Source organism: Peromyscus leucopus, chromosome 6, assembly GCF_004664715.2.
Source record: "Peromyscus leucopus breed LL Stock chromosome 6, UCI_PerLeu_2.1, whole genome shotgun sequence".
In the NCBI taxonomy this organism is placed as follows: domain Eukaryota; kingdom Metazoa; phylum Chordata; class Mammalia; order Rodentia; family Cricetidae; genus Peromyscus; species Peromyscus leucopus.
In genome coordinates, this window is record NC_051068.1 from 66,660,530 (window position 1) to 66,684,891 (window position 24,362).

Genomic DNA, 24,362 nt, shown 5'->3' on the forward strand with positions numbered 1-24,362 from the left:
CTTGGTGTATTTACAGAAGAACAAGAGAATGAAGAAAGTGATAAGAGGAAAAAAAATCCTGTGCTCATTGCATGAGTTGGCTGTTTGAAACCTGGAGCTTATGCAGGGACACTTGGCTCAGGCTGGGAGGAAGGGACTGGACCTGCCTGGACTGAGTCTACCAGGTTGATCACAGTCCTCGGGGGAGGATTTGTCCTGGAGGAGGTGGGAATGGGGCGTGGGCTGGGTAAAGGGGAGGGGGTGGGAGGGGGGAGAACAGGGGAACCCGTGGCTTATACGTAGAACTGAATGGTATTGTAAAATAAAATAAATAAAATTAAAAAAAAAAAAAAGGAAAAAAAAAAAAACACACCAAAAAGGCTATTGTCTTTGTTAGAGTCTCTAATACTGTGAAGAAACACCATGACCATATCAACTCTTATAAAATGAAACATTTATTTGGGTGGCACACATTTTCAAATGTTTAGTGTTGTTTTTAACTAAGTTTCTATTGTTCTATTTTATCAATAAAGACTGGGGAACCAGATGCTGGGGTGAAAAACCTGCTAGCTCAGAGAGGCAGAGAAAACACCTCGCTGCTTCCTCCTCCTCCCTTTTCCCAGGAAGAGAGCTTTCTCTTATGCTGTCTCCAATAAGACTTCTCTGATTGGTTGTCCCTGTCATCTACTTCCTGTGCATCTCTCTCTCTCTCTCTTTCTCTCTCTCTTTCTCTCTCTCCTTCTCTCTCTCCCTCTCCCTCTGTCTCCTCCTGATTTCATCTTACTTTTTATGGTTATTCTGTCAACTTGTTGCTTACTCCGCCTTTTGACCTAAGCTTGATTTTATTTAATCCTGTTTTCAATATTCAAGCAGAAAGCTCTTTGATTAAAGGTGTGTTGTGATATTTTCTCTGTACCCTAACAAATAAAGCTTGCCTGGCGATCAGAGTGTGGAGCTAGTCACTAGAGGTCAGGCAGTGGTGGCACAAGTCTTTAATCCCAGCACTTGGGATCTCAAGCCTTTTATCCCAGCACTTGAAAGGAAGAAACAGGAAGTGATATGGCTGGGATGCAAGAGGAAGTGACAAGGCAAGGTGGAGACAGGACTCAGCCCCTTTCAGGCTGAGGAGTTGGTAAAGTAAGAAGTGGCTGTGCCTTGTTCCTTTGTCTCTCTGATCTTTTAGCATTTACCTCTATATCTGACTTCAGGTTTTTATTATTAAGACCAATTAGAATTCGTGCTACATGTGACATCCAAACGTTTGGCAAGAATTTCCACATAAAACCTGAGAAGCTTAAAAAAAGGATTCTAAACACACAAAAACGGAGTCAAATGAAGATTCTTGGTAACCATCTTTTCTCAGGTAGGCTCTGTTTGCTGGCAGAGAGCAGAGGTGTGGCTCCTTTTAGAGATGACTTCCTCTTGATTCAGCTTTAGCAGCAAAAACTTCATGGCTTTTTTTGTTTGTTTGTTTGTTTTTTGTTTTTTTGAGACAGTTTCACTGTGTAACAGCCCTGGCTGTCCTGGAACTCACTCTGTAGACCAGGCTGATCTGGAACTCACAGAGATCTCCCGAGTGCTGGGATTAAAGCATGCAGAGCCCTGATACCAAACACTTGAATGGAGTTTATGAGATGTGGGTGGCACACTACTCAGTAGCAGTATGGACCCAAAAACTTCTCAAGAGTTGGAGTGGTAAATACGACTTTCACAGCTTTAGTCTTAGCCATGCCAGCTTAGCATCTTAAATGTTCATGTGATCAGAAAAAGATAGATATATGCAGTAAAGACAGATTCAACAACAACAACAACAAAACCCCTCTAAGCTGGTTACAGTGTGTTTAAAAATATACATAGGCTTGAGAGAGTAAACAGAAGCTATAGACAGTCATAAGAAATAGTTTCAAATAGTTTAAGAAGAGAGTAAAGTATTTTTTTAAAAAAGCCACGCAAAGATGGAAAATACACAGCGAGTCTGGATATTATATGTTATTGTGTTGTCTTTGAATTGTTTGACAGCTGAATAAGGAACAACAGTTGCTAAGGGACATTTGATTATAAATATTGCTGGGCCGGATATTCCAACACTTGAGAGGCAGAGGCAGGTGGATCTCTGTGAGTTCAAGGCCAGCTTGGTCTACAGACTGAGTTTCAGAACAGCCAATGCTGTTACACAGAGAAACCCTGTCTCAAAAAAACAAAAAGAAAAAAATGAATGTTGCTGAATTAATCCAACCTATATATTTTGAAAAAGGTTTGACTTCAGAATTTAAGTCAAAAGATACGTTACTTTAGAGAAGAGGTTATGCTTTTATTTTTCACTGGAAATGAGAGGCTGTGGATTTATTCTTTGTTAAGAAAAGTCAGATTTAGCCAGGCTGTGGTGGCGCACGCCTTTAATGGCAGCATTTGGGAGGCAGAGGCATATGAAGCTCTCTGTGAGTTTCAGGCTAGCTTGGGCTACAAAGTGAGTTCCAGGACATTTAGGACTGTTATACAGAGAAACCCTGTCTCAGATTTGATGGAGGAAGACCCCTGAAAAATCTCCAATGGGAACAGATGTCCCAGATGATCCAACATTTCAGAGCATCACTGTTTCAGTTTCCTCTGAGTTATGCATCCAGAATGGCTTTAAGGCTGCTGGCTGAGATGATCCAGCCTTACAAACTACTCCAGTCAGGACTTGACCATAATTCTAAATTTTCTCAGGGTCCTCATAAGATTAACAGCACCCTCAATCATCAGGAAGTAGCCTAGAAAACGATGCCCACATTCCCAAAAATGGATTATAGATGTTTGTCTTTGTTTAGGACATTTGGTTACAAATTGTTATTGGTCATAGTCAATCTTCTAAAAGAAGAAGGAGGGATATGATATAGAAATGAAGGGGAGAAAAGGGTAGATGATTAAATCTACTTTAATCCAAAAAGCAACTGTTAATCATATATATTTTACATCAGTATGGATTTTAGTTTATTGATACAAATTTAAAGTTAATTTTTTGTTGTTGTTTTTTTTTTTTTTTTTTTTTTTTTGGTTTTTCGAGACAGGGTTTCTCTTGTGTAGCTTTGCGCCTTTCCTGGAGCTCACTTGGTAGCCCAGGCTAGCCTCGAACTCACAGAGATCCGCCAGCCTCTGCCTCCCGAGTGCTGGGATTAAAGGCGTGCGCCATCATCGCCAGCCTTAAAGTTAATTTTTATTATGCTGTATGTATATAACTATTCTTCTTTAGGGTATTTTGTTTCTATAGCTCATTTAAAAATATAATATTTAATTACGAAATACAGATTAATAGTCATCCATAATAGCAAATTTACAGTCATGTTAGGTATGTTTTCAAGGTAATACAGGTATACATTTCAGACAGCAAGGCAATCTTCAAATACTTCAAAGATATACAGATTATAGCATATAAAATATTTTAAGAACTTAGACTTTTTCAACAGTGATACACATCTGCTTCTGGCAGCACCAATTACTTCAAAGAGGATGATGGGCATAGAAGAAACTCCATGTGGAGTTTGCTTTCTTTATGGCAAAAGGTAGCCATGTGGGCAAAGAAAGTACTCTTGCCTCAACTGCTGACTGTATACTGTCCAAATTGGACAAGCAGGATAAAAATCGAAGTGACTGCAGAACTTTGCCAAGACAAGGTGGGACAGCCCTTTAAAAATCCTGCTTTACAGATAATTCTGTCACATATGCTAGACCTGTAGGCTGAAGCTGGATGCTCCAGTGTTAGAGAGGAACTTTGGATGACTGTCCAGGCAGCTTGAGGTCCTTGTCATTAGGTAATATTTCACCCTTCTGGAGTCTTTGATAGAGTTGAGGACTAAATAGTTATAATAGAAAGTAAATTAGAGACAAAACTTTAGACTCACCAAGATAATAGAGCTAATAAAGTATTTTCTCTAATTTTGTCAAATGCAAATGGATTAGATATTGTTGCTGTAATTTTTTTTTCCTTTTTCTTTTTCTTTTTTTCTTTTTTTTGTTTTTTTCCAGTCAGAGTTTCTGTGTGTAGCTTTGGAGTCTGTCCTGGAACTTGCTCTGTAGACCAGGCTGGCCTTGAACTCACAGATATCCTCCTGCCTCTGCCTCCAGAGTGCTGAGATTAAAGGCATGTGCCACCACCTGACTCGTCATTGAAATTATTACTTGATAACTATTTTTGTGTCTCTATATTAAGGTTAAAAACCTTCCTTTTTAATTACACAAAAAGAGGGAAATGCTGTGGGATAATGCTCTTATATACTGTAAAGATTTGTCATTGGAAATGGTGTGATAAAACACTGATTGGCCAGTAGCCAGGCAGGAAGTATAGGCAGGGTGACCAGAGTAGGATAATTTTGGGAAGAGAAAAGACAGAGTCAGGAGTCGGAAGCCAGGCAAAGAGGAAGCAAGATGAGAATGCTGCACTGAGAAAAGGTACCAAGCCACGTGGCTAAACATGGATAAGAATGATTAGTTAATTTAAGTCTAAGAGCTAGTTAGTAATAACAATGAGCTACCAACTGAGCATATATAAGTAATATAAATCCTCTCAGTAAATTATTTGGGAAGCTCTGCTTGGTATTTGGGAATAGGCAGGTGGGAGAGAAATTCCTGCCTACAGTGTATTCTAGGGCTGAGCCTAACCACAGCTAGAGCAGGTTTTTCCAGTAAATAATACAATCTCTAGGTTCAGAGTGTGGTATTTGAGCATATATTAGACCTCAAAGCCTGTATCCACAGTGACACACTTCCTCCAATGAAACTACACTTGCTTGAACAAGGCCACACCTCCTAATAATGCCATTCCCTTTATGGATCATTTATTTTCTTTTTTTGTTTGTTTGTTTTTTCGAGACAGGGTTTCTCTGTGTAGCTTTGCACCTTTTCTGGAACTCACTCTGTAGACCAGGCTGGCCTCGAACTCACAGAGATCCGCCTGGTTCTGCCTCCTGAGTGCTGGGATTAAAGGCGTGCACCACCACCGCCCGGAGGATCATTTATTTTCAAACCACCACAGGTACCAAGAGGAAACGAGATGGAAAGGGCCAAGAACAAGGGACAGTGGTACATGACCTGAAACTGGATGACGTGCTCGATCGTACCTTAGAGGATGGTGCTAAGCAGTACAATCTGACAGCAATCAATGTACGGAATATCCTGCACGTGAGTAGCCATGGCAGCTGTGTAGTCAGGCTAGAAACTTCCCAGTGAGTACAAATAAGTTGACCTATAAGTCCCTTGACTCCTGGTACTGAATTAGCAATTTTGTCAGTTAAGTGTGACAAAATGTTTTATATCTAAGGATAACGTTCTCTTTGCGCTCAGTACAAGTGAGAAGTCTGAACAGGTGTTGAGAAGATGAACTACCTGTACTTCCTTCCACTGGTTTGATCAATAAGACTCCTAGTCAGCAAAGCATCCATAGTAGTTAGGAGTGTTTTGTATATTATGTGTGAAGACTGCCTTTGAGAGCTAGCAGACTATTTGCTTAGCACGCACAACAGGCAAGGTTAAAAAAAAATGCCTTTGATACATAGTTCTCTTCCAACTCTGACCTGGGCCTGCAGATTTTCTGTCCCAGTAGCAGGTAATGAACAGGGCCATTTGCCACAACACTGTTTCAAGGCTTGCTTCTGCCTTCTTTATCTTTAGTTGCTTTTATTGAGCTCAGTTTGAGGATCTAGCTTCTGCTAATCTTTCACAAAGGTCTAGTGGCAATTCCATAGAGATGAATATTGTCCAGATGACAAATCTCTTGGCATAAGTGGGCTTTTTCTCCCTCCTCCAGGAAGTCATCACAAATGAACATGTTGTAGCCATGATGAAAGCTGCCATCAGTGAGACAGAAGACATGCCATTGTTTGTGAGTAGCCCTGTAGCTTGAGTTTTTCTGCCTTGCCCACAGTCAGAACAAATCTTTGTCACCCGCCAGTCCCACAGCCGCTCAGACCCAACCAAGTAAACACAGAGACTTATATTGCATACAAACTGTATGGCTGTGGCAGGCTTCTTGCTAACTGTTCTTATAGCTTAAATTAATCCATTTCCATAAATCTATACCTTGCCACGTGGCTGGTGGCTTACCGGCGTCTTCACATGCTGCTGGTCATGGAGGCGGCGGCTGGCTGTGTCTCTCTGCCTCAGCCTTCTGCTTCCCAGAATTCTCCTCTCTCCTTGTCCCACCTACTTCCTGCCTGGCCACTGGCCAACCAGTGTTTTATTTATTGACCAATCAGAGCAACAGATTTGACATACAGACCATCCCACAGCATAGCCCCCTGTCACTCTTTCCATGTCGTGGGAATTTTCCATCGTGGGAGATCATGTGGAGTTTGCAAGGAACTTGGCACATCTCAGACTGGAAAATTCCCATGTTTATTGGGATGTTTATTGACTACTTTCTTCCTGTGTCTCCCTTGTTAGGAGCCTAAGATGACGCGCTCTAAGCTGAAGGAAGTGGTGGAGAAAGGAGTGGTATGTGTTCTGAGTCTCTTTATCTTGGGAAACAGAATCCTGTTCTCAGTTATTCATAGAGAAGAAATTCCTGAGCAGTTTTGGTCTTGGTTTGCCTTTTGAAAGAATTATGTGTTGGGGGCTGCAGAGATGGCTCAGCAGTTAAGAGCACTGGCTGCTCTTCCAGAGGTCCTGAGTTCAATTCCCAGCTACCACATGGTGGCTCACAACCATCTGTAATGAGATCTGGCTCCCTCTTCTGGCCTGCAGGCAGAACGCTGCCTACATAATTAATAAATAAATAAATAAATAAATAAATAAATAAATAAATAAATCAATCAATCAATCTTCAAAAAAAGAATGACGTGTGGGCAGGGACTCTTAGCTCAGTGTGAGAATGCTTACCTAAAATTCGTAGGATCACAAGTGTGAGCCACCCCATTAGTTTTTCATGCTGTGCCCTGGCATGAATCAAGGAACCTTGACAATATCCAAGTCACATCCTGGTTAGTGCTTTTTTCTTTCTCTCTGTGTAGCTTTGCCGCTGCTGCTGCTGCTGGTGGTGGTGGTGGAGGGTTGGTTGAGGCAGGGACCCACGCTGTGACCCAGGCTGACCTGGAACTTATGGCGTAACCCAGGCTCCTCTGAGCTTTCGGCTCTCTTCCTCTCTCAGTCCTGCAAGTGAGGCATTATAAACCCCACAGATATTTGAGAATAGTATGTTCCGTGACAGTCGACACCTGTAGACCACTGTAGCTACTTACTAAGTCGATAGGGCTTTCTGATTATCAGGAAAAGGCAAAGCAGTTACATGTTATTCCTGATGTTTTCTTTGATAGGTCATTCCAACTTGGAATATCTCACCAATTAAGAAGGCCAATGAAATTAAGGTAAACTCAGGAGACGTCATTGTTACTCTTTTCCCAAAGTACTTCAGTTTTGAAACTTAACTACTTCTTTTGTACACACTAATTATAGACATGCCTCCCCCCCCCCCTTTTTCCTTTTTTCTTTTTTTATACAGGTTTGGGATTTTCCATTCTGTTACACCTCACCTTGCACCTCATGGAGTCGTACAAACTCTGCCTGTGTTGTTTGATGTGACTGCACATTAGATTCACAGAATTCTCCCCTGGACCCTAATATCTTCACTTTCTTTTCCAAATTGTGTGATTTATGCTTCCCTTCCTCCCTCCCTGCTTCCCTCCTCCCTCCCTCTCCCTCCCTCCCTCCCTCCTTCCCTCCCTTCTTTCCATCTGTCCTCTGCTGCTGCTGGAACCCAGAGCCTTATGCATGGCGGGCATGCATTCTGCCTCTGAGCTTCCTGTTCCCCAGCCCTGTGCCATTTCTCTCTGTTATTTTCTATTGACTTACTTGTCTTGTGTGGTGGGTGGTGGGAGCCCCTGCCATAGCATGTGGGAATTGGTTCTGTCCTTCTGCCTTACCGTCCTGAGGATTGAACTCGGTCATTGAGCTTGTGTCTCTGGTTGCTGAGCCCCCCCCCCCCCCATCTTTTGTGTTTCTATTAAAGCAGCCTCCACAGTTTGTGGATATTCACCTTGAAGAAGATGATTCCTCAGACGAGGAGTACCAGCCAGATGAAGAGGAGGAGGATGAGACGGCTGAAGAGGTTAGTGAGGCTCATTGTGAGTGCAGAAGAAAGCTGGGCTTGATAAGGATGGGCTGCTTTAGTGACTGAGTACTGCCACCCACTCTATAGAGATGATGGAGACATGCTTCTCTTTGCTAATAATTTCTTTGCTGTGAGGTGTTTTTCTGCTCTTCAAACCCCCTACATATTTCAGCTTACATTATGAAATGTAACACATACAACACCAGGATATACTATGATCTCAGCACTTGGGAAATGGAGTTAGGAGGGTCAGGAGTTCAGTTTATCTTCAGCTACACAGTGTATTCTAGACGCTGTATTAGCAACCAGCAGACACGTGTACCGCCACCCCGATGTCTTGATGGTTATTTGCTGTTTTCTATATAGTCCTGTCACCTGAATAGACACCTCTGTATACTATGGTTTCATTTTTTTGTTATGAACTTTATCATTTTTTCAATTTTATTTTAGTTTTGAGAAAAGGTCTCAGTATGTAGCCCTGACTGGCCTGGAGTCCCTGGTAGACCAGGCTAGCCTCAAACTCATAGAGATCCTCCTGCTTCTGCCACCTGAGTGCTGAGGATGAAGCTGTTTGCCACCACATGCTGATGGTTACTCAAATAATCGCTTTTCAAAAAGCAGTCAGCTTCTTCTCTCTCACTTCATGTCTTTCTTCTTTCTTGTTATTTTGTTAATGCCTTACCCTTTGACAGTTTATAATGAAGATGAGGCTACATAATTATTTTACATACTGCATACTTGTGTATGTATGTCTGTCCGTGTTATCTGTGGGTGGGGTGTGTCGTTTGTGTGTGCATGCCACCGTTTGCTGTGGGGATCAGGACACGTGGTAAGAGTTGATTCTTCCCTTCCACCATGTGGATCTGGGGAGTCAAAGTCAGGGGGCCAGGCTTGGTCACGTGCACCTAGTCATCTGCTGGCCATCTTGCAGCCCAAGTCCCAAGGGACTGGTATTTCATGATTTATTCTGTTGTGACAGTCGTGCTCTGGACTGAGGTTGGGGCACACACGTGAGCGTGCACTGGGTTTGTTTTAGAGCTTATTGGAAAGTGATGTTGAAAGCACTGCCTCGTCTCCACGTGGAGTGAAGAGATCCAGACTGCGAGCGTCTTCTGAAGTGGCTGAGACAGACGAGGAGAGTGGCATGTTGTCAGAGGTAACCCAGCGTCAGACGAGAGAGACTTGGACATATGTGTGAGCAGTGGCTTCTCTTAGGAGTAGCTGATTTACCAGTGGTAATTGTGGGTTGCCACCTTTTCAAGTCCCTTGAGAGAATGAAAAGCTAAGAGATGACTGAGACCTAGTCAAGGTCCAAGAGGTTTTCTGAGATCTCACTGAGGGTCCAATGTGTGCAACCCATGTTTAAGTACTGTCTTTAAAGCCAAGCAGTTTTCTGTTGCTCTCACTGGATAGGATGAGGCCTAGTTAGATCCGTGTGTTGAAATGGCCATTCACCTGTCTACATCTAGAAAAGAGGACAATGGCCACCTTAGCTGCATGGGAAGACCTACCTTCCCTCTCTTCTGTCTTTGTAACACAGTGTCCTTTTTAATCAGGTTGAGAAAGTCACCGCACCTGCTGTGAGGCACATCAGTGCTGAAGTAGTGCCCATGGGGCCCCCACCGCCTCCCAAACCGAAGCAGACCCGGGACAGTGCTTTCATGGAGAAGTTAAATGCAGTAGATGAGGAGCTGGCTTCTAGTCCTGTCTGCATGGACTCTTTCCAGGTGAGCATCGGGACTCTGAATTGCAGAGAAAAGAATTTAGGGTTTTTCATTTCAGACTCTCAGGTATGGGATGGGGCTGACAGATTAAATTTCTATAAAGTTGTCACACCTTTGTCTGTATTTGATTTCTCCCTTAGATTGTGCTGGTTTTTCTGAAGTAACAATGGCAGTGTTTTTGTTTTTATTTTTCCTTTATCATTATTATTATTTATTAATCAATATTTGTTTGGGATTTTGAGACAATGTCTCTCTGTGTAGTGTTGTCTGTCCTGGAACTTACTCTATAGACCAAGCTGGCCTGAAACATCCAGACAGTCTGCCTTCTCAGGGGAATGTACTAGGGAATGCCAAAAAGGAAATTCTAATAGAAAGTAATGCCTTTTTATTGAAACAGAGAAGTGGCAAGTAGGTCTCTTTGGGTGCAAGACCAGCATGGTCTAGATAGTGAGTTCTAGACCAACCAGGGCCAAATATTGAGACTTTTTCTAAAAGAATAAGTTAACAGAGCCGGCCAGTAGTGGTGCACGCCTTTAATCCCAGCAGTCGGGAGGAAGAGCCAGGCGGATCTCTGTGAGTTTGCGGCCAGCTTGGTCTACAGAGTGAGATCTAGGACAGGCACCAAAACTACATACAGAAACCCTGTCTTGAAAAACGGAAAAAAAGGGCTGGAGAGATGGCTCAGAGGTTAAGAGTGCTAGCTGTTCTTCCAAAGGTCCTGAGTTCAATTCCCAGCAACCACATGGTGGCTCACAACCATCAGTAATGAGATCTGGTGTCCTCTTCTGGCCTGCAGGCTTATGTGCAGACAGAACAGTGTATACATAATAAATAAATAAATCTTAAAAAAAAGAAAAAGAAAAAGAAAAACGGGAAAAAAAGATGATGTTTGATGCATTTCAGAGATGCAGGGATGATCAGCATATACAAATTAGTAAATATAAGCCATTGGATGGTGTCACAGGCCTTTCACCCCAGCACTGGGGAGGTAGTGGCAGGTGAATCTCTGAGATTGAGGCCAGCCTGGTCTACAGGGCAAGTTGCTGGACAGCCAGGACTGTTACACAGAGAGACCCTGTCTTCAAAAACCTGTCCCCCACATCATGCTTAATAAAACACAAAGTATTCCCACTAAGATCAAGAGGGAGACAGGGGTGTCCACTCTCTCCAACCGTGTTCAGTACAGTGCTTGAAGCTTTAGTTAGAGAAATTATAGGGGTGCAAACGAAAAATTTACATTTGATATTCTGTACTTAAGAGAACTTCAAAACTCTATTTGAAAATTCTTAGACAAAATGAACATACAGTAACGTGGCAAGATAATTTTTTTTTCCTTTCCTTTTGAGACAGGGTCATTCTCTGGCCAGGAACTCAGCAAGACCATGCCACCATACTTAACCTTTTTTTTTTCTTTTAGATTTTTTTATTTATGTGTTTGTGTCTATGTCTGTGTGTATGCCACATGTGTGCCTGTGCCCTAGAGGCCATTGGTCCCTCTGGAACTGGAGTTGCAGTTGTAGCCACTTGTAGTATGAACCAAGCCTGGGTCTTTGTGAGAACATCAAGTACTTAAAACTACGGAACCATCTCTCTGTCCCTCCTTTTCCTTTGTCCTGGAGATGGAATACATGACCTCATGCATGTACAGCAAGCAGCTGATTGTTGACAAAGATACCAAAATATACATTGGAACTCTTCAATAAATGGTGCTGAGAAACTGTATATCCACATGGAGAATAATAAAAGTAGATCCCTTTATCTCACTGAATTCGGAATTCCACACTAAATCGATCAAAGGTATTAGTTTAAGACCTAAAACATGCCATCTCCTCCCCACCCACCCACCCAAAACTTCTTTTTTTTGACCATGTTCCATGTATCCATGCTGTTGTCCAACTCCTGAAGCCAAAGATGACCTTGACTTTGATTTTCCTGCTTCCACCCGGAGGTGCTGGCATAAAAGGCATGCACCTTGTTTGGTGTTATGTGGTACTGGGAGGTGAACCCATGGTTGTGTGCATCTGGACAGGCATTGGATGAGCTGAAGTGTGTCCCCAGCTGGACAGTGTTTTGAGGGTTCTTTAAAAGTTAGAGTGATGAGGTGACGCAGCACTTCCATCCAAGAGAACCATAAGGTTCATTGCTTTTGGTCACTAAAAAAAGTACTTCTAGGCACTGGTGAACTTTGAACACATTATGTACAGTGAAAACACTCTGGCCGAATGTACATTGTGTGATGCCCTTATATAAAATGTCCAGTAAGTAGACAACACATAGACATGGAAAATAGATTAATAGTCAGTATGGATTGGAAAGAGGCCAGAAGAAATGACTGCTGTGAGTATGGGATTTCTTTTGTGGATAATAAAGTTATTGCAGAATTTGTTACATTATATTTTTGTGAATATATTAAAATTCACTGAATTATACTCTTTGAAAGTGTGAATGTTGGGGCTGTTGAGTGGGCTCAGTGGTTAAGAGTACTTGTTGTTCTTGCAGAGGACCTGGGTTTGATTCCCAGAACCCACATGATGGTTCACAACCATCTGTAATTTCAGTTCCAGGGTAGCCAAATCCCTTTCTGTGGCCAATGCACACATGTCATGCTCACACATATATTCAGGTAACAAAACACACACACACACACACACACACACACACACACACACACACACCAACTCATAACATAAAAAATAAATGCTGTTTTTTAAAATCTTTATGTGTATAAGTGCTCTATCTGTAGTACATCTTTATGCCAGGAGAAGAGGGCATCAGATCCTACTACAGATGGTTGTGAGCCACCATGTGGTTGCTGAGAATTGAACTCAGGCCTCTGGAAGTGCAACTAGTGCTCTTAACCGCTGGCCATCTAGCCAGTCCCTAAAGAGTAAACCTTAAAACAAACAAACCACCATCCATCCTGGCACAGGAGAAACCATGATTCCAGAGGTGGTTAACCCAGGGAACAGCTTCTACATTTCATACCTGATGTGCTGAACTCTGAGGTTTCCCCAAAGTCGGGAAACTTGTGGCTGCAGAATTGTGGCAGAGAGGAACTGTGTTGACACTCTTTTCTGTCGAGAACTCCAAATATTTAATAAAAAAAACAAAACGTCAGACAACCAGAACTTACCAGGAATTAAAACTGTACCTTTACAAGTTTTCACAAGGAATTCAGAAGAAAGGAAATCCACGTTGTTGATGTTTTTTTGTTTGTTTTTGTTTATTGAGGCTGGGTCTCACTATACAGGCCTATTTTGGAACTCTCTTGTGTAGAGCAGCCTGTCTTTGAACTCACAGAGGTCTTCCTGGGTCTGCCTCCCAAGTGCTGTAATTAAGGGCATTGCCACATCCCCAGCTGGGAAGACAGTAAACCTGCACTGTCTGGAGGGAAGAACTAGGTTTTTAATAGGTCTGTTGTAGAGGGTGGAGCTGGTGAGTTTGGAAGCATTATTTTCACCTACTGGATGCTGTTTCTTTGTACTTTGGCCAGCCCATGGAGGACAGTCTCATTGCATTCCGAACTCGGTCTAAGATGCCCCTGAAAGATGTTCCTCTGGGCCAACTAGAAGCTGAACTTCAGGCTCCAGATATCACCCCGGATATGTATGACCCGAATACAGCTGATGATGAGGACTGGAAGGTGTGGCTGGGGGGCCTCTTAAATGATGACGTGGAGAACGAGGGTGAGTGGTTCTGTTTGCAGTTATCAGTTCTCATCCACTCAGTTCTACTCTGTCTTTTGGTGTGGGGGAAACAGTGTTACAAGTAGAAGCTTTAATAATGGGTTTGTGGCTCCACGTGTGAGGTCAGACTTGTTTCAGGTGTTTGGGAGGTTGAGACAGGAAGATGCGGAAGGCATGAGGCTAGCCTGGGGAAACATAGTAACACTTGTCTCAAACAAAAGGAAGTGATTGTAGAGGCTGAAGTCATCGAGCTCAGTGGGAGAACATGAACTTAGTTAGCATTTAGGAGGCAGCTGCATTCCATTTCTAGCCCCCCAAAATCAAAGGACAAAGAATAAAAACAAAAAAGGAATGGTGCCAGTGAAGAAGGTTTCTTGTTTTTCTTTGTTTGTACATCAGAATCAACACAGGATTTCTATGACTTCAGAGGGTAGATTCAGCAGGGTAAGGAGTCTGCCACCAAGCTGATGACCTGAGTGCAATCCCCAGAATCCACGAGGGAGAGGAGACATCTGAATCCCATTAATTGACCTCTGACCCTGTGTGTGTGTTCATCACACACATACAGACATATAGAAATCCATAATAGTTAAAAATTGGCCGGGCAGTGGTGGCGCACGCCTTTAATCCCAGCACTCGGGAGGCAGAGGCAGGCCATCTCTGTGAGATCAAGGCCTGCTTGGGCTACATACAGAGTGAGTTCCAGGAAAGGCGCAAAGCTACACAGTGAAACCCTGTCTCGAAAAACCAAAAAAAAAAAAAAAAAAAAAAAAAAAAAATAAAAACAACAGGATGAGGTGAGGATTTCTCTATGAGCAAGTAAACCATTCTGTAGTGGTGATAACCAGCTGGGTTTCCTGATTCCATTTAACTCTAGAACTGTCTACTTAGAAATGGCATCACAACCTACTAGTTTTAAGGACTTGGTTCCCATATCTGCTCCTGCTTTAGGTACCAGTCACAAACCTCAGGATGCTCCACCTGAGCATGTGGCCACTCCTTGGATTGGAATAATTTGTTTGAGTTGAACGAGAACTCAGAGGATCTTGTCTATAGTTTAGTATGAAGGAAGCTTCAGACATGTAAATGAAGAGATGCCAAGGGAGATACAGGAGAAAATGTTCATGTTCTCTCTGAGCACAGGCCTAACAGAACCAAAGGTGTTCAGCTGTCTGGAAACACTCAACCATACCCTGTTTGGTTTTATGGAAACTGTTGTGTAGCGTGATTCTAAAAGACTGGTGTGGAAACCCAGCCAGGCTTGTCAGTTGAGGTTGGTGGCTTTTCTGTACAACATTCCTTTCCTACTATATGACCCAAGACCTCAAGGTATTTCTTATGACTAAGGTGGGTCAGAGAATTTCCTATGATCAGCTAAAGGCCATGAAGAAAGGAGGTTTTATGACCTGGGCTTGGTGAGAGAGGCCTGGGACTGTCGTAGAACACCAGATATTTATCATAACCTCAGAGGTATTTTCGGATTCATTTAATTCATATTTAGATGGCCATTATGTGAATCTAATCGTTAGTATTCCCTCTCTTGTTTTTGGGACTATTTTAAGTGGTAAGGATCCTTTCATGTTACATAGGGGACACAATTTGTGTGTGTCCACGGGTGTGTAGAGGGCAGAGGTCACTGAATAGGCTGGTCAGGTCTCTGCCTCTGCAATTCTGGGCTTCCATTTGGACCTCCATGTCCAGCTTCTTTACTTGTATTGTGGGGTTCAAATGCACTTCTCCATGCTTGTATGGCAAGTGCATTACTGAATGTAAATAGAAAACTGTATATACAATTTCCCTTTTTACTGCAGGAATTGACACTCATGCTGAGGTCAGCTGCCACAGATCTGGGACAGCAGGAAGCCTGTAGTGGAACCAAGGCAGTGCCAGGGTCTCTCTTCTATTAGTGTTGGGCCTCTCCATTCCTTCTCTACTTTATTTCCTTTGTCATTTACCTTCATTCTCATCCTGTATTTTTGACATGACTAGAAATCCATGATTTCTTCTTGCATTGTCAATATATCAGAAGAACTTTCCCCTAGAAGCTAATATTTGAAAAGTCCAGGGAAAGCACTCAGAATGGTTTGATCTGTTGTGGTATGTGGCTTGGACACGGACACTCGTTCAGCATATTGTCCTGGGGTTGTAGCACCTCACATAGAGCCCTTACATAGCAGTGGGGTGAGCTATGCACGGACCCAGAGGATATTTTACAGTAAGTGGGGTGAGGGTATTGATCAAATCAAAGTTTTGATAAAGCAGAGTCAGTAAGTGAGTAAGTACAGCTAGGAATAGAAGGGGCTGAAGAAAAGAAGTGGATAAGTCCTAGGTGCTTGGATACATGTTACTACCACACTGTTAGTCACAGTGTACATTATTGTACATTTTTATAGTACTTCCCTCCTGTGGGCATTGAGTAAAGTCTGCATAGGTGGCAAGACAGGCTCCGGGCCTGTAAGTCCCTCTCTTTTTCCCTCCTTTCTTCCGTCCTTCCTTTCCCGCTGTGCCTAAAGCAATTCCCTATTTCTTTTCCTGAAGGCCAGGATTAAAGGTTTGCACCACCACACACGTACATCCATCCACGGGAAACGTCGTACACATAAAAAGAAAAGCATGCAACAGTTTTTCTTTGGGGACGAGGTCTTCCTGTAGCCCTGCTGAGACGTCTCCGATGGCGGAAGTGCTTTCTGTAGAGGCCTGAGAAGCTGCGTTTGATTCCCAGCACTTGTGTGAGGGAGAGCACTGACTTTAGTTGTCCTCTGGCCTGTGCATGTGCAGTCCACCCGTGCACCCACACTCAGGAGTGACAAAATTCCAAACCAAGGGAAAGCAGAGCTCGCTTTCAAACTATTACAGACTTTATAAACTATTATATACTTTTTCAAAGTGTAAAAAAACAAGCAAGCAAACGTAGAAAACCACCCAAAATTTAAAAGGCTTGGCATGGTGGCTGATACCTTTTTTTTTCTTTTGGTCTTTTGTGACAAGGTTTCTCTGTGTAGCTTTGTGTCTTGGCTGATACCTTTGAACTCAGTGTTCTGGAGGTAGAGGCAGGAGGATCTATGTGAGTTCAAGGATAGCCTGTTCTCCAAAGAGTGTCCCATACCAACAGGTCTACATAGTGATGTGTATGAGTGTTTGCCTGCACGTATATATGTATACTACATTTGTGTGGTGCCCAAGGAAGTCAGAAGAAGGTATTGGATCCCCTGGAACTGGAGGTATTGATGGTTGTAAGACACATCTGGATGCGGGGACCTGAACCCCTCCTTTTCAAGAGCAACATGTACTCTTAATTCTTAGCCATCTTCCCAACCCTCCCATTTTCCCAAAACTAGAATGTATTTCCCATGAGAGCTCTGTGGGTGAGATGCCCAGGCCATCAGAGGCAGGGGGCCTGCCTTGGGGACCTAACACAGAGTCCTTTCCTAATTGTTGGGAATTTGTCTCCTTTGTTTTCCCCCTATATCATAAAATGTTTGTTTGGGGCCATTGGGATTACTTGTTAGTAAAAGTACTTGTTGTAATCCTGACACCTGAGGTTCATCTCCAGAACGCATGTAGTGGAAGGAGAGAACCATCTTCTGCAGACTGTCCACAGATCTTGACACGTGTGTGCTGTGCTATGTTGGCACCCCCCACACACACATACACACGATACATAACATTTGAACAGCAGAAGGAAAGCAGTGTTGTGTCTGTGGGGCACACTGACTGATGTGTGACTACTGAAGTGGGTCGTGGGAAGCCTCCCCTGTGTTGCTGCTTGTTGACACTGAATGTTGTTGGAGGAGAGAAGGGAGCCTGGCTCATAGGAGAAAGTAGGTGCGACAACAAGTGTTGTATGCAAAGTGATACTCACAAAGTATGGGGGGAAATGTGACCTAAAAATCAGGGAAGGTGGAGCACTCACGACCCCTTCCTGTATCGTAACCCTTGGGCAGCAGAGTACGAGGACCTTAACCTTCCTTGAGGGTGTTCAGAGTTGGGTAACTTCTAGGCTGGCTTGGTAACTTAATATGACCCTGTCTCAAAGAAAAGAAAGAAAAAAGCAAAGGTCAATGAGATGACTCTGTGTAGAGGTGATTGCTGCCAAGCCCAGTAAATCCAGTCCATCCCTAGGACTCACATGGTGGTAGACGAGAGTCATCTCCTACGTGTTGTTCTCTGGGCCCCACATACAAGCTCTCTTAATTACTGTTCCATTGCTCTGAAGAGACACCATGACCAAGGCCACTTACATAGAAAGCATTGAATTGGGAGCTTGTTTACAGTTGTAGATGGTGAGTCTTGACCATCATGGCAGAGGACGGTAGTAATCAGGCAGGCATCGCACAGGGTTAGTAGCTGAGAGCTTATATCTTACCTGAAAATTGGAGGCAGAGAGACTGGGCCTGGGGTGAGCTTTTGAAACCTTAAGGCCCACCCCCAGTGACAGACACAATGAGGCCACAGCTCCTAATCTTTGTCCAAAACAGTTGCATCAACTGGGAAACAGACATTCAAATATATGAGCCCATGGGGATGATTCTCATTCAAACAACCACACATGCCAAGGCTTCCACACACACATAAACACAAATAAGTGCAATGAAATAAAAAAGCAAAACATTCTCATTGAAAGATTCTTTAGTTTTTGTTTCTACAGGTAAAGGTTCATGGTTGGGGGTCTGGGCATGGTGGTACGGTGATGCATGCCTGTAATGCCCTAATTTAGGAAGCAGAAGCAGGCAGATGTGTGGGTTCGAGGCCAGCCTGGTCTACTTAGTGAGTCCTAGGTCAACTAGGCATACAGAGTGAGACTGTCTCAAAAAAAAATTACAGGAAGATAGAGAAAGATATATATACAGACAAACACACACATACACAGTGAGAGACAGAGATTGACAGAGACAGAGACGTTGTCTGGGGAAAAAAAGAAGCAGAATTTGTAAAAGTGTCTAAAATCTTTCCCCCCAGATGAAGCGGATGATGATGATGATCCAGAATATAACTTCCTGGAAGATCTTGATGAACCAGACACAGAGGATTTCCGTACTGACCGTGCAGTGAGAATCACTAGTAAGTTAGTTTGTTCATTCTTGTCTTGTCTGCATGGCTTTGTTTACTCGGTAGATGTGTTGGAGGCTGAGGGCCAATTCATATTTAGACAATTAAGTCTGCTTTGTTTATTTCTGTAATTGTTTAAATACAGAGCTTATGCAGAAAGTTGCTGTTGTACACCTTATAGTTCTATGTTTGGCATTTACTATTTGGTAAGGGTTGTACTATTCTCTGAATGCCAAAATGAATGTGGTCATGGTGTCTGCCTTGTAGGCAATGAGCTTAATGAGGGGATAGAAAGTGATAGGTGCTATGTAGGTTGCTTGAGGGGTGCCAGTCTGTTGAAAGAGGTTGTTCTTCTTTAGAAGTCTTAGGGAAGGAAGGATTCATAAGATAAGACGTTTTAGCCAATGAAGCATGATTAAGAGATTTTCAGTGAAAGGTGCCAAGACAGAAAAGGCCCATTGCAAGCAGAAGGGACCTGCCAACTGTAGACACAGAGGTCAACTTGGGAAGTCAGTTTCTTTCTACCATGTTGTTCCTGGGGATCCAACTGAGGTTATTGGGATTGGTGGCTATTGTCTTCACACACTTAATGTATTTGCTTTATCAGATAGCACTCCAAGTCCATATCTATCTGTTCATCTTCTCATTTTGTTTTGAGATAGAATCCCATTTTGTAGCCAGAGTTTGCCACTGACTTATATAGCCAATATGGTCTTCACTCCTGAACAGCTAATTTACATCAGCTCCTGAGAACTGGATTATAACTGCTTTTATTATAAAATCATTTAATATTGAACAGTCCACTAGAATTTAACTTTAAGAAAGGAGTCTTCTGGACTGGAGAGATGGCTCAGTGGATAAGAGCACTGACTGTTCTTTCAGAGGTCCTGAGTTCAATTCCCAGCAACCACATGGTGGCTCACAACCACCTGTAATGAGATCTGGTGCCCTCTTCTGGCCTGCAAGGACACCTGCAGACTGAACTCTGTATGTATAATAAATAAATCTCTTTAAAAAAAAAAAAAAAAAAAGAGAGACTTCTGCCAGGCAGTGGTAGTGCACGCCTTTGATCCCGACACTCGGTTGGCAGATGCAGGCCAGTTTCTGTGAGTTCGAGACCAGCCTGGTCTACAGAGCAAGAACCAGGACAAGAACCAAAACTACAAAGAGAAACCGTGTATCGAAAAACCAAACCAAACAAACAAACAAATAAATGTGTGGAATTCTAGAATCAAACAATTTGGTGTCGTTTGCTGCACACCAAAATCTCTCAGAGATTGTGGTAGGAACTGGGTGTTGATTCAAGACTCCAGTTGAAAAACCTGGATGTTCTTCATTGGGACAAAAATCACATCATTTTAAAAGCCAGCAAGTCTTTTCTTCCCTGCTAGAAAGCTGGTGCCAACATGTTATTTTGCTGACAGCCTGTCAGTTGATAAACTAAGTGATGTGCCTCCTTCCCTCCCTGTACTTCTCCCTGACCGGGACTCTGGAATTTGAACTGATAATGCCTGCATGCTCTCAGTCCAATCCGTGTATGCAAGACCCTTTGTCTTCAAGCTGTACATAAACTAGCCTGTGACCCCAGTAAACATGCAGCCCAGGACACAGACTTCCGAGTGGTTCTTTGCTCATAAGTATTATGGCCTTCTGACACCCTAGCCTCTGTTCTCCCCTTGGTCCAAAGCCTGCTGGCGTGCCTTTGAGTCTTGTGGCTCAGGCACAGATAACAACACTTCTGTCTTTTGATCTTCCATGTACCCAAGCATCTTGAACAGGAATTGAAGCACAGTTGGTGTTTTCATAACTCTCTTTGAGTTTCTGCTTGAAGGATGGATATGAGCATTTGTTCAGATGCCTTGGGAGAATAGAGGTTTTCCTTATTACAAAATGAAACTCATCTCTGCTAACATACTTCTTTGCCTTTTCACAGAAAAAGAAGTAAACGGGCTGATGGAGGAGCTGTTTGAAACTGTGAGTAATGATTTTTGAGTGAGCGACTTGGTGAAATTCTTTAGTAAGCTCTGTCCTTTGCTCTTACACACATAAACCACACACCAAGGTGTTTCTGTGGAAGAGATTGTTTTGGGTTATCTATTCTCTCTCAGTTTATGTTATAAGTTGGCCAGTCGAAAGACTTCTTTTTGAGTTATTTGCCATTGGTAGTATGGGACCCTGAGACTCCTGAAGTGAGAATAGCTCCATTATAGTTGTGATTTAAAAATAAAATAATAAACTAAATAAATAAATAAAATGTATAAAAATAATAAAATTTGTTCATATTACTCTTCCCTTTCCTGTGTTCAAACATTCTAAATACCTCTCCTTGTTCTCTTTAAAGTTCATGTACTCTCTTTTCATTAATTTTGTTACATATATATGTATATTCCTAAATATACATGTATAACCTGTTCTTTCTGTACAATATTACTTGTATATATGTTTGTGCCTGGGCTCCACAACTGCATTTTGAGAACAGTGGGAAATACTATTCATTATGTGAATGAGTGTTTTTCCTGCATGTCTTTCTGTGTACCACATGCCTGGTGCCTATGAAGGTCAGAAGAGGGCATTGGATCCCCTGGACTGCAGTGAGAGATTGTTTGTGCTGCCACGTTGGAGCTGGGAATTGATTCTGGGTCCTATTCGCCAACCAGTGTTCTTAACCCCTGAGCCAACTCCCCTCCTAGGGTCTCCTTTGAATCCCAACATTATTAACGCTCCTGAATTCTCTACTTTTGCTAATACTTACTATCACTAGAGAGACGAACATAAGGAACATTCCCTTGAGAAAACCCTCCTTTTCATTTGCCCACAGTTCCAAGATGAAATGGGATTCTCTAATATGGAAGAAGATGGCCCTGAGGAAGAGGAGCGTGTTCCAGAGTCTCGGCCAGACTTCAACACCCCTCAAACCCTACGGTATGCTGGCTGAGATGGAGAGAAGGGATAACATGTTTCTGAAGAGGCTTGGTAGTTTTGGTTGGTTTTTGAAGAAAGTATAATTAGTCTTCCCTCACCCTCTTGTTTTGCCCTAGAGGTGAGTTAGTTAACAAACCAGCAAACCCAAGTCTCCTGGTTATGGGGCAGTACAGCTATAGACAGAGCTGTATCTGTTTGGGAAGGGAGAGAGATCACAGCTGGCACTGAGAGCAGCCTTTCCATGCAAGTGGTGCTGGAGAGTGTGTGGAGCTCCACAAGGCCAGCCACAGACCCATTCTCCACTGAAATGTCGAGATAGCAGTCGTGTTCATTGTTTGTCATTAACATCTGACTTACCTCCTAGGGAGTGATTGAGCAAATCATTAAATACCTGCTCTGATGTAGTCGGAACCGGAAACATGACTTTTTGTGTAGAGTTGCTAATGAGTGATAAGGGATGATATATTCATCCATGACTACTTCTTGCTCACACTGGGGCATTGTTACTGAAGACTCGAGGGCTGTTGGCATGTTAGCCAAGGCCAGGAAGAGCAGACTGTCTTCACTGGCTCTGAAGGCTATGCACGACCTTCTGCGGTGAGGCAAGTACAGGCCTAGTTGTCCCAGTCTGTCAGCCTGGACCGCCTGGACTGGTGCTTTGGAACCGTCCTAGATGCAGATTCCGAGGGAATACCTGGAGCTAGCAAGTTGCTGGCACAGTGTGTAGTTGATTTGAAATCTGCTGGGAGAGAAGGTAAAGTTAAGGAGTTGAAGGGAAAATTTTTATCCAGGGTATACATTTGAAACTTCTAGGCCCACAGTTGTTGGGGAAGGGAAGTCCCAAAACCAGGGTAGGTAGTTCCTAATCTCCAGACTAGGCAGAGGTGGGCAAACGTAGTTTGTTGTTTGATAGTATTTATCTGGAGTTTATTTGACCTATAAAAGGTAGATTTAAGTCAGTTCCCTGAACCTTACAAGAATTTTTAAAGTTTATAGAAAGAGATGAAAGTTTTAGATATATTAGAATTACCATTGTTTGTAATCTATACTGAAATCCACATTGCAGAAAAGGCAGTATACTCACACCTTTGAGTCATAGTAGAAGCTTGGGCACCCAGAAATGTATCTGGGTTAAAAGCATTAACACTCTTTCCAGAGGGTTGGATATATAAATTGGACAGAGGTGTTTTTAGCACAGTGAGAAGCATTTTATGTCTATCCTTAGAAGACAACCAGAGGAAATTTAAAATTTTGAGCGTGTGACTATGGTAATAGTAGCAGTCCTTTACCGGGGCCTAGATTAACAGCTTATCAGAAATCCATTAATTAATGTTAAAACTCTGAGCTTTTGAAGTTTTAGTATAATAATAGCATAGTGAAGGAAAAACTCTGAAGCATTTTTTGTATACCTTAAATCACTTTCTTTGACCTTTACAGCTTGCATTTACATACCTTAAAATACTTTCTTTGACCTTCAGAATTTACAGAGATCAAGTAGCCCTAGGGAAGTGAGGCTTGAGGCCGGCTGGTTACTTGCGAAGAGAACAGAGAAGGCAGCAGAAGCCTTGGAAGAGGAGCTGCTCTGCTGCTGCTGTTTAACTGACAGCTGTCCGTAGCCTAAGTGTCAGTGCCATCAGAAAGCGGAGAGGGATAAATGTCCCTGGAGTAAAAGCAGGTAGTATAGACCTGGTAGCTTCTGAATCTAATTAAGCAATGACGTAGACTTATCTGCCACCCGGACAATCACCCTGGGGTCCTCCATGGGGATCTGGATTTCACTGGGGGCAAAAGTATCAGGGCAGTGTCAGTCTTCGGCCTTCAGGCCCAGAAGATTCAACAGACTTAGGTCACTGTACCACAGCAGCAGCTCGACTGCTTATGGTTTCTGTGTTAACTACTCTCCTGAAAAAGCAAAAAAAAAAAAAAAGGTGGGGGGGTGGTAGGGATTCCCTCTAGAACCAAGGCTAATAGAAGCTGTCCTCTATAAATATGCACATAAATATATAGAAGACAGCTTAGGCAGTTGCTTGCATATCTTCACAAATAAGCTGCCTCTTTGCTGTATTCTTAGTTAAAACAAAAACAAAAAAACATGAGTTTTCCTTATCCTGCCCTTTTTTTTTTTTTTTTTTTTTTAAATTTAACTGTTTTGGGTGGGTGTTTTGTGTGCATATATGGCTGAGCATCACATGCATGCAGTTAACTGAAGACAGAAGGTGGCATTGGATCCCCTGGACCTGGAGTTATAGATGGTTGTGAGCCACTGTGTGGGTGCTGGGAGTCAAACCTGAGTCTTCTGCATGAACAGGAAGTGGTACAGTAAGTGCTCTTAACCACTGTACCAGCCCCCTTCTTTCCCTGCTCCTATCTCCTGATGCTGGCCCAGGGCCTAAGCATGGATTGCTGACTCTCTGGACGTTTTCACTTGTTCTCCACCCACTTAGACACACCCATTGGACTGCCTCTTAATGTGCATTGCTGAGCATGCTGTCCTGGGCTCCAAAGGGCACAGCTTTCATTCTTTCTCTTCTTCATCTCCCTCCTTCTGGCAGCTACTGGGAATCTGAGCTTGATTGCCCTGTTGTGTTCACTCCTGAACTGGTCCCTGGACTTAGCAAACGAGTTACCAAACCAAAAACCAAGGGTCTGGAGAAATGGCTCAGAGGTTGAGAGCTCAGACTGCTCTTTGAGAGGATCAGAGTTCAGTGCCAGCACCCACGTCAGGTGCCATCCCCTGTAACTCCAGCTCCAGAGGATTAGATAACCTCTTGTGACCTCTGGGTACCTGTAGTCACATGAACAACCTTGCGTGTAGACATAAACACCCATCACGAAAAGGTGGTCTGCCAGGTATATCACGTCCGTTTACAGAGCAGTTACCTTGACCCTGGGGCCTATGACCTCCACAGCCACAAGTCTTTG

The 24,362-nt window shown here is 43.0% G+C and overlaps 1 protein-coding gene and 1 non-coding gene across 2 annotated transcripts in view; both read left to right on the plus strand.

Moving 5' to 3' along the window:
* The window catches only part of LOC114707899 (GON-4-like protein), a 46,646-nt gene that overhangs the window by 5,396 nt on the left and 16,888 nt on the right, over nucleotides 1–24,362 (plus strand). Inside the window, 11 exon segments of the mRNA XM_037206771.1 lie at nucleotides 4,991–5,136; nucleotides 5,762–5,836; nucleotides 6,397–6,447; nucleotides 7,266–7,316; nucleotides 7,958–8,056; nucleotides 9,096–9,215; nucleotides 9,616–9,786; nucleotides 13,277–13,469; nucleotides 18,429–18,530; nucleotides 20,452–20,492; nucleotides 21,337–21,440. Of these exon segments, the coding sequence (XP_037062666.1) occupies nucleotides 4,991–5,136; nucleotides 5,762–5,836; nucleotides 6,397–6,447; nucleotides 7,266–7,316; nucleotides 7,958–8,056; nucleotides 9,096–9,215; nucleotides 9,616–9,786; nucleotides 13,277–13,469; nucleotides 18,429–18,530; nucleotides 20,452–20,492; nucleotides 21,337–21,440 (1,153 nt within the window).
* LOC114707966 lies at nucleotides 12,697–12,860 on the plus strand. The gene has a single exon (XR_003736731.1). It is a non-coding gene; the product is annotated as a U1 spliceosomal RNA (small nuclear RNA).